This window comes from Odocoileus virginianus, chromosome 12 (genome assembly GCF_023699985.2).
Source record: "Odocoileus virginianus isolate 20LAN1187 ecotype Illinois chromosome 12, Ovbor_1.2, whole genome shotgun sequence".
In the NCBI taxonomy this organism is placed as follows: Eukaryota; Metazoa; Chordata; class Mammalia; order Artiodactyla; family Cervidae; genus Odocoileus; species Odocoileus virginianus.
In genome coordinates this window covers 14860326-14880371 of record NC_069685.1, presented here as the reverse complement: position 1 = coordinate 14880371, position 20046 = coordinate 14860326, and the positions used below count along the sequence as shown (strand labels likewise).

The 20046-nt window shown below is 37.2% G+C and overlaps 1 protein-coding gene across 5 annotated transcripts in view; it reads right to left on the bottom strand.

The window, feature by feature from the left end:
- The window catches only part of INPP4B (inositol polyphosphate-4-phosphatase type II B), an 825365-nt gene that overhangs the window by 102045 nt on the left and 703274 nt on the right, over positions 1 to 20046 (bottom strand). For all 5 annotated transcript variants that reach the window (XM_070474820.1, XM_070474815.1, XM_070474816.1 and 2 more), the window contains one exon: positions 9536 to 9695. In XM_070474820.1, the coding sequence (XP_070330921.1) occupies positions 9536 to 9695 (160 nt within the window). The remainder of the gene's footprint in view (positions 1 to 9535; positions 9696 to 20046) is intronic.

Below are 20046 nucleotides of genomic sequence, written 5' to 3'. Positions count from 1 at the left end.
ATAAATTGTGGCCTTGGCAAGTACAATATCTTGGTTCTGAGTCAAGTGTTATTTCGATATAAGTCACTGTACAATTTTTAAGGGAAATAACATTAGTTTTCTGAGAAAACTGAATGTTCAAAATGTCATAATGTACCATTATAATTGGAATTCTAAGTTTGTAATAAAATATTTGTTATCATTTTTATTTTTACCAAATATTTAAAAAATTTTTAAGTGTACTTTACAAGTTGTTTTGCTTACTGGCCTATGAGTTTTAAAGACCCTTATTCATTGATTTTTTTTCTTCTCAGTGAAATTCTAAATATTCATGTGCAGAAATTCATTAAATCCAAGAGTATTAATATATAAACCTGTAGATGAAAATGATGCTCTGCACTTGCATATTTATACTTTACAAAGTAAAATAGACTTGTTGCACATTATAAAACCACTGAAACAATTCTCATGTTAAGTGTAAGTTCTGAGGATATGATGATTTTCAGGCATGTATGCATAAATACTATAGAAGGAAACGGCAACCCACTCCAGTACTCTTGCCTGGGAAATCTCATGGACAGAGGAGCCCGGCAGGCTACAATCCACGGGGTTGCAGAGTCAGACATGACTGAGCATAGCACAGCAGAGGCATGCATAAATGTGCACATACACTGAAGATAGTCACTTAGAAATATTGAGAAAATTAAGCATTTCTTGTCCAGTAGCAGTGCAGATCAGGGTGATTCAGCCTTTACTCCACAGTGTTGGCCTCTGAATGATGTTAGGCTCTGGAGATTCAGAGAAAATAAAAAAAAAAAAATACTTGGCATGTTCTCTCATAGAGCCAAGGCTAGGAGGGGAGATAACATTTAAAATAATGTTTCCAATAAATCAGAAATACAGAGACTGCAAATCAGTGGCCCAGGAACAGCTTCATTTGACCCTCAAATGTATTTTATTTGGCCTTTCTCACATTATAATGATTAAAAAAAACCCTATTATCTACTTTAAAAAATTGGGATATTGTATACAAAAATTCAGATTCACTTGAAAAATCAGAAGATACGGTAACTTTAGGTCCAGGTTCCCATATGGGAATGACTGGCTGGAGCTGGAGTGGGGGCCCTCTTTTGAAGGGATATATGCTTCCTAGTTTGGTCCAGTGTCCATCAGCTTCAGCTGGCTCATTCTGGTGAAATTGATCATTATCACGCATGATGTCTGTGGGACTTTGTACTTGCAATCCTTGTAGAAAGCGTGATTCTATAATTTGCAGAATTCAATGAAAAAATAAAATTGTGAGACTTCTGCTTGAAAAGCAGTAAGCAAGCTTTTTCCTTTCTTCCTCAGTAGTATCTCTCTGACCTATCATGGTGATTTCTATTTACTCTTTTGTGTCATAGTCCTTTGGGCATGGTGTTAGCCTGTGTGCAGATTTTCAAAGGCACCTAGCCTGAGTCTGCTTCTCCAGCACTTGCACCCAGGCCCCTTGGTAGGTAAGGGTGGGAATGGGAGATGGTCACTGGACTGGGATAAGGATGGGGAAGCTGGGCAGGCACTGGAGGACCAGCGGGGGCAGAACTGGAGATGAACTAAGTCTCCATGTCCCAGACACAGCCTTCTCCACACTACTGGACTTTATTCACAACAGCACGGCTAACTTTATTGAAAAGGCGAGATGCCCACAGAGCATGAATCCCATGGCGTGGGGCCCTGCTGAGAGAGGAATCTGAGCACTTGACTGCTCCGATGCTTGTAATGCCAGCTGTGGTCTGAAAGATCAGAAAAAGATGCCTCAGTGGATACAAAGTTTGAGCCTGTGGATGGTAGAGGTAGGCAATCCTTTGAAAGCCCAGCGCTGAAAAGCAAAAGATGAGATCTCAAAAGAGTCCAGTGTGACTGGGTAAGAAAGGATGAAGCAGGATGAGAGGAAGAAGGTGGCCGAGCACTGTGAAGAGACAGGTGGGAGTCTGGGAGTTGAGGGCCTTGTAAGACAGGGAGAAAGATAAGCAACAAGTGAGGCATTAGCTATGACCACCTGACAAACCATTAATCAGCTATTAATAGCAAACATAAAGGAAAGTAAACTCACATGCAAAACTGCTCTTAAAATTTTAAACTTATGGCTGATTCATGCTGTACAGCAGAAACCAACACAGCATTGTAAAGTGACCCTCCAATTAAAAAAAAATATTAAAGATAAAAAATTAAGCATTCCTTTTCACTAGTTATTCTACAGCCCCAATTCTTTTTGACAAATTCAATCAGGAAACACTCTGCCTGGATGTGAATCCTTGCTCAGATATCTACCAGCTCTGTGATCTTAGAAGCAGCGCTCAACTTTCTCATCTATAAAATGGGAATAAAAACAATATCCCCTATAAGTTTGTCGTGAGATTGAAGGGAGGGATGGATGGAAAATTTAGCAAGGTATATGTCATATAAATGTGAGTGCAGTCAGTTTTAACTATTAAAGTGATTATTTCCTCTCTTTGGATACCTTTGTTTAGTATCCAAGTTGCATTTGATTTTCATCCTTTGGGGCTTCCAACTCCTCAGTTGAAGGCAGTTTCCATGACCCAAGGCTCAGCAAGATAGATTTTGCTCATCTTTTCCTATTCCTTCTCTTTTCATTTTCTCCGGTTTAATCTATCTATCTGCTGATGACTCCCAAATGTATACTTCCTCTTCTATGTTCTTTATCTTGCAGAAGCTGTCTTTGGAAAATCTGTGTGTCTTCTTTCAAATATAACTGTTTATCCACCAGACTTCAAGAACAGGGCAGTGACTGAATGTGTTTCTAGATACAGTGCCTGGTATAGGACAGATGTTCAAATAAAATCTATTGAATGAATGAAAGGATCTTCCTCTTTGTTTTTCAACTAACATGTATTTGGTGTGTCTCTTCCATAAGGCCTAATGCCATGAACTATTTTAGATATAGTTGTGTCAGCTGATTAATTGTTCTAGTCATTAATTATTTCCAGTGTATTAGGAAGATAGTTACTGTGGCCAACCAAAGATATAAGATTTGCTTAAAACAAAACAAACGAAAAACCTTTGATTTGTCCCTATTTGGAGGATGGGGTGCCTTTTTCAGATGACTTATCTTTGGCATTAGCAAGCTACAGATAATAAATGGTAATAAATTATTGAAATAAAATAAATTCTTGGTAGTTATCAGTCAATTTTGTTAACTGGAGGCAGCTGGAAATATAGTAAAAGATGTGGGAGGAAAAGTGAATTCTCAGGTCCCATAACAAGTGTGTCTGAAAGTTAAAGGAAAATTACGAATTGGGAAAGGACATGAGACTAACCACTAGTAAGTGAACTAAGTCTGTGATATGCCTGATGTTTACCACGTTTGTAGGAAGAAAAAGTGATGACATGAAGGCAACCTGGGCTCATTAGGAAAAACTAGTCACAGGAACTTCATCTTCTTTTTGGCAGGACTTATAGCTGTGTGGATGAGGAAAAAATAGTATTCAATGACATAGAGTATTTGGCCTTTCACAGGGCACTTCATGATACCCTTGTGAAAGACAGAGAAATACAGGCCATCTAATAACATGAATGGATCAACATATAGCTGGATGAACACATGTTGCCAGAGTAGTGATTAACTAGTGTATTTCAATGCATGGAATTATTTTTTGAAATGTGCCTCAAGGATCTATATTTAGCTCTGCTTTCTCATCATTTTAATCTGTCGCTTCTGTGAGTAGATAGGAAATGTTTACAACATGTGAATAAAATAAACCTTAGTAGGGCAGTAGGCATGATGGATGAAAGAAACAGGTATTTTTCAGCATGTACTCAAAAGTGTATTACATTATAGTCATAGGCTTAGACATCAATCTCTTCGATAAAATTGAGACAGACTGGGTCTTAATCTTCTTGTGCCCCTAATATTTCAAAATGTCCAGCACAGAGTAATGCCTAAATATTACTTGAATTTTGAGAAGCCTGAGGTATAGGTCCAATTTAGCAAGGTTTATGGATTTCAATGGAGCTATTAGTGAAAGTGAAAGTTGTTCAATCATGTCCGACTCTTTGTGACCCCATGGACTGTATAGTCCATGAAATTCTCTAGGCCAGAATACTGGAGTGGGTAGCCTTTCCCTTCTCCAGGGGACCTTCCCAACCCAGGGATCGAACCTAGGTCTCCCGCATTGCCAGCTGAGCCGCAAGGGAATAGCTAATAAAAACGTAAACACCATTAATAGAATAGTATGTAAAAGTAGGGAGGCAATCCTGTGTTGCACTGTACTTGACGCTATACCTTTGAAAAGTGAAAATGAAAGTGTTAGTTACTCAGTCATGTCTGCCTCTTTGCGACCCCATGGACTGTAACCCACCAGGCTCCTCTGTCTATGGAATTCTCCAGGCAAGAATACTGGAGAGCATTGCCATTTCCTCCAAGGGATCTTCCAAACCCAGGGATCAAACCCAGATCTCCTGCACTGCAGGCAGATTCGTTGCCAACTGGGCCACCTGCTTATAAGTATGTTTAAATGTACAAAAATAAGAGGACAATCTTGTTTGTTAAGAAAACATATGGATATACATCAGCATTAGTTTGGAACAGTTATTCTATTACTCGTTCTCAGAATGTACAGAAAGATTTTCTTCTCTCAGCACTATTTGCAGTAATCCTGAAAAAAAATTTATGAAGTAAGATATAGTGAAAAATTCTAGATCTAAAATAAAAAACCTTCAAAGCTACAGGTTTAAAACATTATTAAATTGATACACTGTAAAGAGAAAAATCTACAAGTTGAGAAGAGAAATATTTGCAGTTATAGAGGAACATTAAAAAATGAAAAAATGGAGCAACAGTTCAGAAGACCATCTGTTTAACCAACAAAGAAACATGATGATTATAATGCAAAAATACAAGATGATGGTAAAGGAAGAAAAACCAACTATCATAAGGTTAAGTATGAGATTTCAAAACATATCCCAACATAAAACACAACAGTCAAAAGCACATGAACAAAATTTTATTAAGTTGATTGATTAATTGATCAGAAATCGACCACAACTATTTTATTGATTAAAATATTTGCAGAACTGAATTCTAAGGAAAACACTATTCTAATGTTAGGAAAATAATCACTCATAGATGATGTGGCAAGAAATTCCTATCAGTGTTTAGCACATCACACATAACAATAAACTTTAGATGGCTCAAATCACTCACTAAATCAATCTATTAATTAACTGTGGAATGAAAATAATGTAATGACTTTTCCACCACAGCTGTGCACTGAGGATAAACGTGGTGTTACTGAAGAAATGGATTTCATTATCAAAGATATTATTTTGAAATACAGTATTTAAAAAGTTACATAATGTGTATATGCATGCATGTAAAGTCATGTCTGACTCTTTCCAACCCCATGGACTGTAGCCTACCGGGCTCCTCTGTCGGTGAAATTTTCCAGACAAGAATACTGGAGTGGGTTGCCATTTCCTACTCCAGGGGAATCTTCCTGACCCAGGGGTCAAACCAGCATCTCTCGAGTCTCCTGCACTGGCAGGCAGGTTCTTTGCTGCTGTACCACAATATCAAGACACAAATAATTAGAAACTACAATATGATGATTTCTGTCCAAAATGGCATGGAATCACTGAAAATATCTAAAGCTGGTAAGGTAAAAGAGTGTCTGTAGGTACTGCTGTTCAGAGTACCTATTGTTACAAAGAACCATTCAAACATCCCCACCCAACCAAATGTTGGTTTCTAAATGCTATTCTCCAAAAAAGAAACCAGGATTCCTTGGAAAATAGCTGAACCACAAGCTGGGACAAATACAGATGAACCTAGAATAAGTTTTTTATGAAACAGAGAATAAGAGAGTGAATAAAATGTAAAAGTAAGAAAGTAAGTGAGAAACTAAATACATAGTCTATGGCAAGAGAAGCTACCAAAAGGCCACCAAGAGCTCCTAATAGCTAGCCCTTGAACAATTTGAGCCCCAAATAAATAACAACATTAGAGGCACATAAACCAAAGAATAAAGTAAGTATTCATGAGTCCACACTGATATCAACAAGTCATTGTATAAGTAAAACATGGGAGAGAAGGATTAATTCTTCCTTATAAAATAATTCCACTTGCAGCAATCTGACTTAGAGGATAATTTCTGAGATGTAGTTAAAGATTTTCATGTTCAAAGATGCTTACATGTTACAGTTAGAATTTGACATGGAACAACAGACTGGTTCCAAATTGGGAAAGGAGTACATCAAGGCTGTATATTGTCACCCTACTTCTTTAACTTATATGCAGAGTACATCATGAGAAACGCTGGGCTGGAGGAAGCACAAGCTGGAATCAAGATTGCCGGGAGAAATGTCAATCACCTCAGATATGCAGATGACACCACCCTTATGGCAGAAAGTGAAGAAGAACTAAAGAGCCTCTTGATGAAAGTGAAAGAGAGTGAAAAAGTTGGCTGAGAGCTCAACATTCAGAAAACTAAGATCATGGCATCCTGTCCCGTCACTTCATGGCAAATAGATGGGGAAACAGTGGCTGACTTTATTTTTTTGGGCTCCAAAATCACCACAGATGGTGGTTGCAGCCATGAAATTGAAAGATGCTTACTCCTTGGAAGGAAAGTTATGACCAACCTAGACAGCACATTGAAAAGCTTTACTTTGACATTACTTTGACAACAAAGGTCTAGTCAAGGCTATGGTTTTTCCAGTAATCATGTATGGATGTGAGAGTTGGACTATAAAGAAAGTTGAGTGCCAAAGAATTGATGCTTTTGAACTGTGGTATTGGAGAAGACTTTTGAGAGTCCCTTGGACTGCAAGGAGATCCAACCAATCCATCCTAGAGGAGATCAGTCCTGGGTGTTCATTGGAAGGACTGATGTTGAAGCTGAAACTCCAATATTTTGGCCACCTGATGTGAAGAGCTGACTCATTTGAAAAGATCTTGATGCTGGGAAAGATTGAGGGCAGAAGGAGAAGGGGACGACAGAGGATGAGATGGTTGGATGGCATCACTGACTCAATGGACATGAGTTTGGGTCAACTCCAGGGGTTGATGATGGACAGGGAGGCCTGGTGTGCTATGGTTCATGGGGTCGCAAAGAGCCAGACACGACTGAGCAACTGAACTGAACTGATCTCAAATATCTTTTTTCGGAAATAGTTAAGGGGATAGTATATGTAAACTGCAACTTTAGCTTGTTTGCTTTATAGTTCAGAAAGCCATTATTAATTTCTCTGTTGCATTGTTTAATGTGACAAAGTTCAGGGTAGAAACTAAAAGTGCATTTTTCCTAAATTAAGAGGAAGATTAAAATAAATGAATAATAGTTATCATTTTTATTACTTAATAAAAATAAATTTTACTTAAATAACTGACTAACAATCCCACATCAAATATGCAATAACATCCATCACATATTTAATATATTATAAGTATAACTGAGCACACATTCATTTGCTATATAATCACACTTTTATTTGTTAATCATCCCTTTTATGAACCAATATCCTTACCAAAACTTTCTATTGTGCATTCTATACACAATCATCCAACACATAAAATGTTAACAGCTTTAACTTTAGAATTATTTGATAATACTACATTATCTAAGTAATACATTATCTAATACTAAATAATTTTCAGACCAAAGTATGTATTTTATTTTATTAATTTAAACAATGTCTTATCTCCTAAAAAAGTTTATAACTCAAAAAAGAATGATTGAAATAAACATGGAAAATAAGATATTAGTAAAATTAATAAAGATAATGAAATAAATTATAAGACACTGTGTTATAATTTGACTCCAACTATCCACAAAACTGATCTAGTTATGAATTCGCTTTAGGAGCAAATTCTACATGATTTTTAGGCTATATCCAAGCAATATTTTACATTCAAATGAAGGTGATTCATCTAATTTTACAAATGACTTACCTACCAAATATTTTTACTTTTTAAATGGAAACTGATTGCACAGATACGTTCTTCTGATAAAATACAAGATATGAATATATGAATAATTTCCAATACTTTGGAACTCTGTTCTCATCAATAAGCAGTTTTCTGGAGCATCAAAAAATGTGGCAAAATTCAGTATCCCTTAACCTCTTAATCTTACTCTGCCCCAAGTGCCTTGAACACGTAATGGACAGAACAAATCACTAATATGGATTCTGCTTCTTTACCTCATTTTCCAGAGCACAGCACAGTGCCTGGCTCATCACTGATGGTCAAGAAATATTCAATTAAAGAAAACTGAAGTATACTATTTCTTTTTGACATAAATTATGATAGGCTTTCATTTTGATTCATGTGAAGTTATGAATCTGGACCAGCTTCATTAATAAAATTGATATTATTAAAAAAGAAAATCCCCATAGACAGTTAAATCAAGTAGAACATTAAAAAAATCTGTAAACTTTCAACCTAAGTGAGTGTACTATGGAGGATGAGAAACATCTACAATAAGAAAACTTTAGAAAGCCACTGTTGATGAATGTGATTTAGAAATGGGTCTACTGTTAATCAGGTGATGAAAGATTGATGGTTCCTGTAATTAAACTCCTGATGAAGCTGTGAGTAATAAAAAATCAGGAAAACAAATTGAGAAAACAATTTAATTTGATAAGCAGCCATATTTTCTTATACTCATTTTCCTTAAGGAAAAGGGAAAGCAGATTTTAGAAGAAAAGGCTAGGGTAGCACTTTTTATCTCCAAACACTTAAGAATCCGGCTGGAATAACTCTAGGAGCAAGTCTTTCTATCACAGAGGAGTGCAGATATCTGTCTTAGTTTTTGTTGTCAAAATTAATCAAATTAACAAAAAAATTTTAACAAAAGAAGCCATATTTGCTAGTCAACCTTGTAATAAGACATACTTTGAAAGTATTTCTCTCTGTCTCTATACATAAATATGTGTGTGTGTCTATAGTGACACACACACCCATATGTGTATACATATGTGCGCATCAGTGTATGTACCTATACATGTATCTATGAAAATTTAAGCTTCATGAAAATATGTCTTTCAAATAACACACAAACACATTCTTCTTATATGGTATTAAGACTTCTTATATGTTTTTGAAATAATTCACAAACTCACTCCCTCGGAATAAGGTGAACAGCATTTTACCATATCACCTTTTCAGAAACCTTTTTAAGATGTTGCATCCTGCTAGTCCTCAAAGTTTCTAAGTGTTTTCAGATGCTTGTTTCTGTTCCTAATAAAATTTTGGAGGAATGTGCATAAAAGTAGATTAAACTATATCAGACTCTTTAAAAGAAAACACTGCTCTCCTTTCAAGAGGGTTTTTATGTAGTTAAAAAAAAAAAATGAGCATTGCAAGCAGTTCTGAAAACACAACCAAGATGCAATTTGATAAATAGCCTTCCATCACCCCAGCCAGAGCAGTGGAAAAGCACACGATCAGCACTTTCATCAAAAGCACTATTGACTCCTCGTTTTTCTATCTCATTTTATCTTGGCTTTCTCATTTTGTTTACTCAGTCAATGACTGGGGAAAAAAATGACTCCTTACCCTTTGGATGAGTTACGATGGAGTCCACCGGAGAAGAGTCCTTTTCTACATCTTTGCTGCTGTCACTGCCTCCCTCGCCACCGCTCTCTCTTTCGATCAGTTTATCCACCATGGCAATAATGCAGTTCAGGCTCTTCCCCACACTGGCCCACACCCTGTCCTGAAAAGAGCATGAGTATCACTATGGGTCTTTATTGCAAAACCAAGGTGAGGCAAAATCAGATGAATACACTTGAGGACAGCAGGAAGAGGAGCAATCATGCAGACTGAGTGACTCTAATACCCCCCTTTGTTTGGCCAAATTATGGAGAGACAAGAAATCTATTTTCTCTTACTAAAGCATAAATCAAGTGCTATGATCTTTCTATCTAGGTCATTGTTTTTGCCCTGTCATATAACAATGATCAACTATCATTCAACGTGGATCCATAATTGAGCACAAATTATATTTTACACTGGAGATATCTATTTTCTTTATCAATAATTAGTGTGGAAGCAAAGAGTCACCAATATTTTAAAATAATGACTGCTGCTTGCATTCAAATTTCTTGTTTTTCTTTTTATTGTGATAATAATACAACGTAAAGCTGACCATTTTAGCCATTTTTAGGCATGCTGTTCAGTGGCATTCAGTATTGATACATTCACACGGGTGTGCAGCCATCATCACCATCCGGCTCCAGCATTTTTCATCTTCCTAAGCTGAAAATCTGTACCCTGTAACATGAATTCTCCATTCACCCTGTCACCCACCCCTGGTAACCACCATTGTACTTCCTGTTGCTATGAATTTGACGACTCTAAGAATTAAAAGTTCTTAAAGTGTGGTCTTCAGATCATCCTAACAGAATGACCTAGAGAATTAAAATGCATATCCGTGGGCACCACCAAGTCTTCAGAACAGTTTCAGATGAACAGATACACACTATGAATAAAGCAAATTATCAACAAGGACCAACTGTATAGCATAGGAAACTCTATTCAGTATTCTGTAATAGCCTACATGGGGAAAAAATCTGAAAAGAATGAACATGCATATAACTTCATATATGCATAACTGAATCACTCTGCTGTATACCTGGAACTAACACAACACTGTAAATCAACTCTATCCCAATACAAAATAAAAATTATATTATTTAAAATAACAATTGGGAACACTAAGTTGAAATTTCAATAAGCTTTTTAGGTGCTCAGAAATGAGGTGATTTTCCAGTGGGAGCCCAATGACATGGTTTCTACAAAAGTTCTTGCTAAATTTATTGCAATTTGGCAAAATCACATCCTATCTTCTTTCCTAAATAAGTCATACTTGCTTTTCATAACCCTCTATCTTAAGTATAAAATATGCTGTTAATCACAAGTAATCATAGCAAATTTTTCTGTAAACACAGATCATTCCTCCCAAGAATTAAAAGCACATTTCATTTGCTTTTAATGGAAGCTGATAAATCCATAAACTATATCATCTTCTGCCTAGTACCTGAAAAAACGAAGTGGAAATCTTCAGACCTAAAAAGCTCATCACTTCCAGGAGGCACTGCTGGAGAAATGTAAGCAAGCTGAGTTTGTGACATCACTCACTGAGATTTGGTGAGGAGTTTATATTCTAGATCATATAACCAAACTGTGCTGTGCAATGCTATGCTTAGTCACTCAGTCCTATCCAACTCTTTTGTGACCTCATGGACTATAGGCTCCTTTGTCCATGGGATTCTCCAGGTAAGAATACTGGAGTGGGAAGCCATGCCCTCCTCCAGGGAATCTTCCCAACCCAGGGATAGAACCCAGGTCACCCACGTTGCAGGCAGATTCTTTACTGACCGAGCCACAAGAGAAGCCCAAGAATACTGGAGTGGGTAGCCTATCCCTTCTCCAAAGGATCTTCCTGACCCAGGAATTGAACCAGGTCTCCTGCATTACAGGTGGATTCTTTACCAGGGAGCTTTACCAGGTAGCTTTATCAGCGACCAGGGAAGCCCATAACCAAACAAAACAGTCCCTATTCTGAATATGCCTTAATCACCACCATCAACCTTATTTTTCAGACTATAAGCTGAAAAATGAAGCAACTCTCCAGCTAATACTGTGGATAAACTCTGTTACTGAGGGAAAAAGGAGGAAAGAATTTCTCTTAATTTTTAGTCTAGCTCTGTAGAGGAGATAGGCTTTCAACTCTCTTCCTGTTACTCATGATGAGAGAAACTTTACGTTTTGATCAAAGATGAGTAGTATTGCATGCTATCTTTCTTATGTCAAAGGCATACAGAGGATGGACCATCTGCTCTTAACCACATCTTTGAAGAGCATGAACAGAAGGGTCTATAAGAGGGTGATTTTACATTCTCCACCTAGCCATTGTTCTTCTTCCTTTATAGATACATCAGGTTATACAACTCTGCTGTGAGAAAAAAGTCACCTTTGCAGCCAGTACAGAGATCTTCACTGGCATGAAGAACAAGCTGAAGTGTGCTCATTGATTAAGATCAACAATCATATAGCAAACAGTTGTGTTGTGTGTGGCAAACAGTCTTAAAACACTTAAATGGGTGGAGGGCACACAAACTGGGAGGATGTTTTGGGGGGAAGAAGCAGAGCAGGTGCTTATGTAACTAATCCATGATTCATTCACAGTCAGATATTCTGCTGAAGGCACATTTAGCAGCAGACTCTGAGCAGACTCAGTCTGTTCTTTATCTTTTGGAGAGCAGATCCTGCCAGGCCGGTGGTGACAGAACCCTGAGCTTTGCTGGATACTGCTTCCATTTCTTTTAAGGCATTGACAGAGGAGATTAAAGTCACTGATTTACATTGCTGTCCCTCATGCTAGACTGGGAGTCATCTGAGAGAAGGAAATGGCCATCCACTCCAGTATTCTTGCCTGAAAAGTCCCATGGATGGAGGAGCCTCATGGGCCATAGTCCAAAGGGTTCCAACGAGCTGGACACAGCTGAGGGACATGTGTCCTCAGTACAGAAGGTCTGGAAGAAAGGCAGAGAGGGAACGAACGAGGGAGGAAGAGAGGACGCCAACCCAGAGGCAGACTGAGGACTGCTATTTATATTCACCTGGTATATGAACATTAGCTGATTTAACCTTCAAAAACCACCACATAATATCAATATTATTGACTCAGAGTTTAGAGCTGAGGAAACTTCTGGTAAGAGACACTGAATAACATTCAATATTAAAATGGTAGAGGTAGACTAGAAATTCCATTTGATTCCAAAGACTTCATTTATTCTTTATGATTTCCCACAGAATTCTGGTATCCAGTAGGAATTCATTTTCACAAAATCACCAGAACTCTGGGGACAAGCTTCGGGGAGAGGGAGCCCAGGAAGGGTTAGGTATACGTGTGTGTCACCTCACAAAACTAAGATTAGGTTTCAGCTATCTGAGGCTTTAAAATGAGCCCAGTGGCAAATTCTGAACTAACAGAAGATTCTACAAAAAGGTCAGGCTGGTCCCACGTACCCTGAAGTCTGAAATCAACAGTACCATGTAAGTAAGGGTGTAACAATCACTTGACTAAAGGACCAATCAGTCTGGGTCAAAGGACATAAGTAGCAAATATTAACAGAGGGCAACGTCAGCAACAAGGCCCCAAATCCATTTGTGGGCCCAGGATATGAAACAGGGAGTGGCCTACAGGGATGGGAGGTGATAATTCACTTCTTAGAAGATAGTTAAGGAATATTATTAACTACCAGCAAGATAATTATTTTGGAGCTAGGATGCTAACAATGAGTAGCAAACATTTTTGAAGATGTAACTCGAGTATCTGATTTCTAAACAAGCCATTTTCCATCATGTCTCTGAGAAAGCATAAGCTCAGAGGAAAATAACCAGCCAAAATCCATTCTCATTTTGGTGACTTCCTATTCACGAGGCCAGTCCATGTGGGGGATTCTTTTTGTTCACATTGCTGGTATGACTGGGACGTACTCCACTTTCTTTCCCACTAAAGTCATGAAGAGAAGACAGTGGAAGCATGAAGACTGCCTGGAGTTCTTCATGTTTCCAGCCTTCCCCCTCCCCATTTTCAGGCAAGAGAAATATGATCTTCCTCCAGATTTTGTTTATCCCCTCAGCCACGTGACAGGTTTAGAAACACATACACACATACACACGACGACAACCTATCAGAAAAGCAGATGGCTGGGCCTTCCTTCTTCTCCCCCTCCAATAGCAGTCATTAGCCTACTACTGAAGAGAGTAACTGGACATTGGTGGGTTAAAGTCTAACCTTTATTAAATGGAGCTTAATGCTGTCCTCGACCCTAATAACACCTTCAGAAAACCTAACTTCTAGAAGGTGAAGTGGCTATCAACTTTTGCTCAGCAATGAGGGGAAAAGTCAGTGGGGAACAAGCAATGCTATTTATCCCATTCTGAGTCAGGTTCTGATCTTGGTTCTTGTTTATTTCTGGGTTAGGACCTAAGCTAACATGCAGGTCAAAGCCAGTGGCAATGGATATACACATTTGAAAGATGTAGACATGAGTAGCCAGGGGGTATTACACCTGGCAGAGTGAACCATGAGGGTAGGGAACGTGGTGCTTACTCAGCATGTCACCCATTTATGAGCTCAAGAGAAATCCTTATTGCTTTGGATCAGCAGTTAACGTTAAAAAAAAAAAAAACTCATTCAGCAATCCTTAGCTGATTAACTTTTCTAGGGATGACTTCTGATCAGCAAGAATGTAAAGGCTAAACTAGAGTTGATATGGGGACCCTGTTGTATCTTTATCTCCATGCATAATTTGTCACTGGTCACTATGAATTTCTGAGCACTCTGATTAGAACCAGTTAGTAAATTAACAAGACTGATCTCATCTTTAAAAAGAAGCTTCAGTCTATCCTTGAGTTGACTGAGAGTAATCTGCACTCCTCAAGCCTGGTTCCTCCACACTGCAAATCTGTGTTCATCCTATAGCTTGATAACTCTCCTTTCTGAATCCTGGAGTTGCACATATAATACTCTACAGGTACAAGATGGCACATTCACGGACAAAGCTACATAATACACACATACCTACACACATGTATATAAACACCATGCCCATGACATACATATCATGTCCACTAGAATCAGCCAGATATGTGACATCCATCAGAATTGAGATGCCCCCAACGTTTGCTTCTTATTCATCCTCCTGCTTAATTTCATCCACCTACTCATGCAATAATCCCTGACCTCGGTTTTCCAATGACCACACTGCTGGCCTTACCCTGAAATTCAGTGCCTAGTTACATAAGTGAATCAGACGGTCAGTCACTATTTCCCCAATAGGTGACCTTTCCAAAGTCCCTGATTTGGATCTTGCCCAGACCTACTGATTAGCTCTCACATGGTCAAGCCTACACACGAGAGCCACATTTATCTTCATTGATAACCATGCCTGTGCCATCACTCCTTGATCAAAAGCAGGCTGAATACTGCAGCAAGTATTTTCTCTTCTCTCAGCTTAGAGGCACCTCTGTAGTTGGGTCAACCAAGATACTAACTCTACACATGTCTCTTTAGTTTTCAAAATGAAAACTTCATTCAGGTCAGTCTCCTTGCTGCCCTAGAAACATGCTGCTAATTAGCTCAACATATATTTTCTGGGCATAGGCTACCTGCCTGCTGAGTGCTGAACATCAAAGATATGATGGAAACCTTGGAGGAACTAGTGTTTCTAACTTGACACATGCTGCTTTTTATGCTTCGAGGGCCTTCTCCTTTACCTTCCATCGATCCAAATTCTCACCCTTTCAGATTCCACGTATCCAAGAACTGTTCCTGATATTCTCTCTCTGCTTAATGCATCTTTTCTTTCTAATACACAGTGCACTCTACAAGGGAAATGACTATTATTTATTAATCCTTTTCCTCTCAGGTCCTAGTACTCATCGTGCATGCATGCTAAGTTGCTTCAGTTGTGTCTGACTCTTTGTGACCCCATGGACTAGAGCCGGCCAGGCTTCTCTGTCCATAGGATTCTCCAGGCTAGAATACTGGAGGGGGTTGCCATGCCCTCCTCCAGGGGATCTTCATGACCCAGGGATTGAACCCACAATCTCTTGCATTGACTGGTGGGTTCTTTACCACTAGCACCACCTGGGAAGCCCCTTGTATTCACCAGGTTTTAGATAAATAAAAGAATGAATAAATGAATGAATGAAACAAGGAAGGAAGAAAGGAAGGAAGAAATGATTTTTTCATCCTCTTCCACCTTCATATAACTTCTCTCTGAATTCTTTTGACATTTTTCATGTGTGTCACATAACTACTTCCATCCTGAGAATATCTTTCAATATCTCTGCTTGTTTTATGAGTGCTGGCCATTTACTTGAATATGGCTGTTGAGGTCAGAATCCATTTTTTTTTTTTTTGGACTGCATTTGTTTCCCCCCAAGTATCCATAACATTGCTGCACACTATTGATGCTTAATTAACATTTTTTGATTAACTTAATAGCCTGCTATTTAGAAGTAAAAATAAATTAAGATACAACTATAAGAACTATTATCACAAGTATCTTCAAATTGAAGTTAGAATTAAGCTCATATTCTGAATGGCTGAGTTTACCTTAACATGTGTCACATCAAGCTATAGATTCCAATCCATGGAAATATGAAATAAAGCTTTTGTTTAATAATAAATTAAAAATAACTGATTTACTAAAGCTTTTAATTTTAAATTGGTAATTGGGTTTCATCAGCACACCATCAAACTAGGCATTGTAACAGTCAGGAAAGTATTCAAGGGAGATGATGCTATCCAATATAAAACCACAGGAAAATCAGTCTTACATGAATAAAAATAAAATATCTCTGTTAAAAACAGGGGCTTGAGTTGGAAGACGAATTGCTGAGTCAGCAAACCCATCCATTCACTTATTCTTCCATCAGTTCTGAAAAATACATTGAACTGGTTTGTATCAAACACTGCATGAGGTGCTTTAAAACAGGGGGCTGAAGGTGAATGTATTAACTGCATGTGGGAAACTCTTGAAATTGGTAGGATTTCATGAATATGCATGCCCATAAAGATCTCATTTGGGGTTTCTTTTCTTTAATAGAACATTTGTGCATTTTAATGGACAGTCATGAACTTTGCTTAATCACCTTTTGTGGACTTTAATATCAGATAAGATTTCAGAGCACATCTCTCCCGGGTGAAATGGACTGGAGAAGTTCAGGAAGGTTTCCCATCCATCAAGAAAACAGATGATGGAACACTTTCCATTGCTATGCAGGGAACAACTGGCCTAATTCTCCCTGTCTTTTCTGATGGGAAGAATGGATGCTTTCAATGTCCCCTCCTTGTAATAATATGAACAAAACTAGACAACCCTATTAGGCATGACTTAGGAAGGAGGAAAAAAAAGCTGAGACAAGGGTAAAATACCTGCTTTCAATTCATATTTGCTGGGAAATATCTGAAATTATTTCTGTGTAACCAGAACTTTTGCAATCAGCACATAAATAATCAAATAAAATGCAAATTACCACCACTGGGTTTCTGGAAGCTGTTGGAGACCTTCACTCATCATTTTATTAACTTTGGTCATCTCTGATGGTCTATGTCCATCTTGAATTTTACCACTTCTATGCTTGGAGATAAATGTGAAAATGGATTGAATAGTTGAGAGTTGATTATGACTCTGGGAAATATGCACTGAGAGAGGGATTTAACAGTTTTCATTGGAAGAGAGAATTGGAAGAGAGAAACAAAATCCTCCAAAAAAAAAAAAAAATCCTGAGTCCTAATGGTGGAAAAGGTACCTGACATGGTGCTGAGTTAAGTTAAATTTAATTATTCCATGTTTCCAAATATGAAGGAACACAAGAATAGTAATTTGAGAGGAAATTTCAAAGTCATTAATGTATTCTACAAATGAGTATTGGGTACCTTTAATGAGCGAGTGCTCTGCTAACTAGGGGGATACAAAAGTGAGCATGGCATTGTCTTTGTCCTTAAGGAACTTATAAAGTTGAATATATGGAAGAAATAGACATATAAACAAGTGACTACAGTTCAGTGCTTACGAGACTGTGTGATCATGGGATGCAAGAATAATACTTTATTATACAAAATAGTTTGGAGTTGAATGTATATATAATATAAAATTTGTAAGTAAATGGCCATATTTTAGTAGACATCTTACTGACTTTAGGTAACTAAGTCATAAGGTATTGCTTTAGAAAAAGATAGATTAGTATCTAGCTGCCTATAACATATCATTACCTTTAAAAAATGAGAATGATTAATTTCCTTCTTATTAAGATCAGGTCAATGGTTTCACATAGCATAATTCTAGCCAGTCAGAGAACTGAACAGAAATGCTTTGGAATATCAATTTGCATAGGAACATTATGCATGACCTCAACTATTTTCCCTAGAGGTAAGGCCTAAGATGAACAGAAACTGGCAAGAGAAGTTGAGACTACAGGTCACTGAAGATTGTTCATAGATGAGGAATCTGGCTAGATAAGTTTTGTCATCAACAGTATTTTGCAACCAGGTATGCTCACTGCCACCAATGATGACAATATACATAGCTGTATCAATCATCTGTCAAACTGAAACCTTCATATTTGTTCTACACACCATTAGAGAAAGGTGAAATACAAAATAAACTGTAAGAATTTGGTAAAGAACATATCAGAAAAATGTAAATCTTACTCCAAAATTCAATCCTTGGGAATTTTGAGTTGCAGAGAAACCACATTTTTTTCAAGTTATATAGAGACTTCATTCCAAAAAATACCTGAAATAAGTATTATTGTGAATTTGTGCTATTGTTTCTATATGCTATGAAATTACCAAACACTTATTATGAATTAATGCAAACCATCTATTGTGCTTATGTGACATAAACGCATTTTGCCATAATAAAGCATAGTAAATGTTCTCCTAGCTTAAGAATGGAAACTAATGTTAAATTTGATTTACATTTACGACAGGAAGAAGGGAAAGTAATTGGCTAATCTGGATGCTGAAATGTTTCCTGATATAGAAAAGTAGTCCAACTAAAAAAATGAGTTAGGAATATGGCTAAATAGTAAAGTTTTCTTAGTCTCACATTTTGCTGGATGGATCAAATCTGAAAGATCAGAAGTTTATCTTTATTCTTTAACAATTATTGAATGAGAGTAGGCAGATTTAGCCCCAAACCCAACAGTGTTAAATCACAATTTCCTGAGAACAGTATAATTACGGGAAGCCACAAAAACTGGGTCAATTTAATACTTTGGTGGGATGACATGCTTTAATATTTTGGACAAACTAATCTTGGAATCCCAGCTGTTGGCGGCATCTGCTGTAGAGATGTAGAGAAAGAAAAGCAATATGTCATCTTTACCAGCTAAAACATGGAGAATGCTAGATTAGTCTATTTCTTTGCACAGATTGTCACAAAAATCCCCCTATTCCTTCAGGGTTTAATTGTCTACTAACTTTTCAGGAAAATAAACCTTTAAAGCTCTCAATTATTTAATAAGTAAAATTCAGCAAATAATAGACTTATTTTTGGCCAGTGATCATTTTAGTTTCAATCTCTTCTTTATTGACCAGATAATTATTATCTAGATTTATATGTCATTAATTTTTCCAACAAACAAGTTGAATAGAGAAAGGACATTCTCACATTGATTAATAGAGATTCTCTCTCCTGACCTCCAAAAGAAAGGTTTTTTACATGCATTAGCTCACTAGAACTTGAGTAACTTACTAACATGAACTTACTTTCCAAATATTTATTATGAAAAACTAATTGCAGTTGTTCAAGTTAGGTAATTGTTAAAACTACAGTCACTGCCAGAAATTAAATAAATCAGATTTTTTAAAAATAGAGCTATTATAATCTTATGTACAAGCCTAAATTAACCTACATGATCAGAGTGTTTTTGTATGCTATCACAGAAACCCAATTAAATTAATTGTTTAAAATGTTAAATTATTTCAGGAAGTTGACTAGACTTGTAATCAGTGCCGAAACTTTTCTAACACCTAATTAACCAAGAAAAGCAGTACACAAAATTATGTTTCCAATTCATTTAATAGTAACGTCTCTAAAGGCATTTCCAATTAGCCACATTTTCATTGGATTTACTCAACTTTTCAAAGTTAGATAAAGATCTGAAAATAATGTTAAGTGGTTATAACTTCACTACTATTTTTTAAAATAAAAGATTCCCATATTTTATTTCTATTTTCTTTTTTACATATATTTGCACCTATTCTTTTTCAAATTCTTTTCCCACTTAGACAAAGGGATCTTTCTAATAGAAAGTGGTCTCCAAGGAACAGCAATAAGAAGTTTGTTATATAACATTTTACTGAAGTTGGCCCTCTTGGGCCCTCTTGGCTGGCCCTCACAAGGTCTGGAATTTCTAATTTTTCTCAAATGTTGCTAGTAACTAACTTCCGCCACTTTTTTTGGTGTCTGTTTGAAACTTCCACCACTCTGCTCAGTCTGTCCTCTCTGCCCTCTTCTGCATGTGATTCTGATTTAATG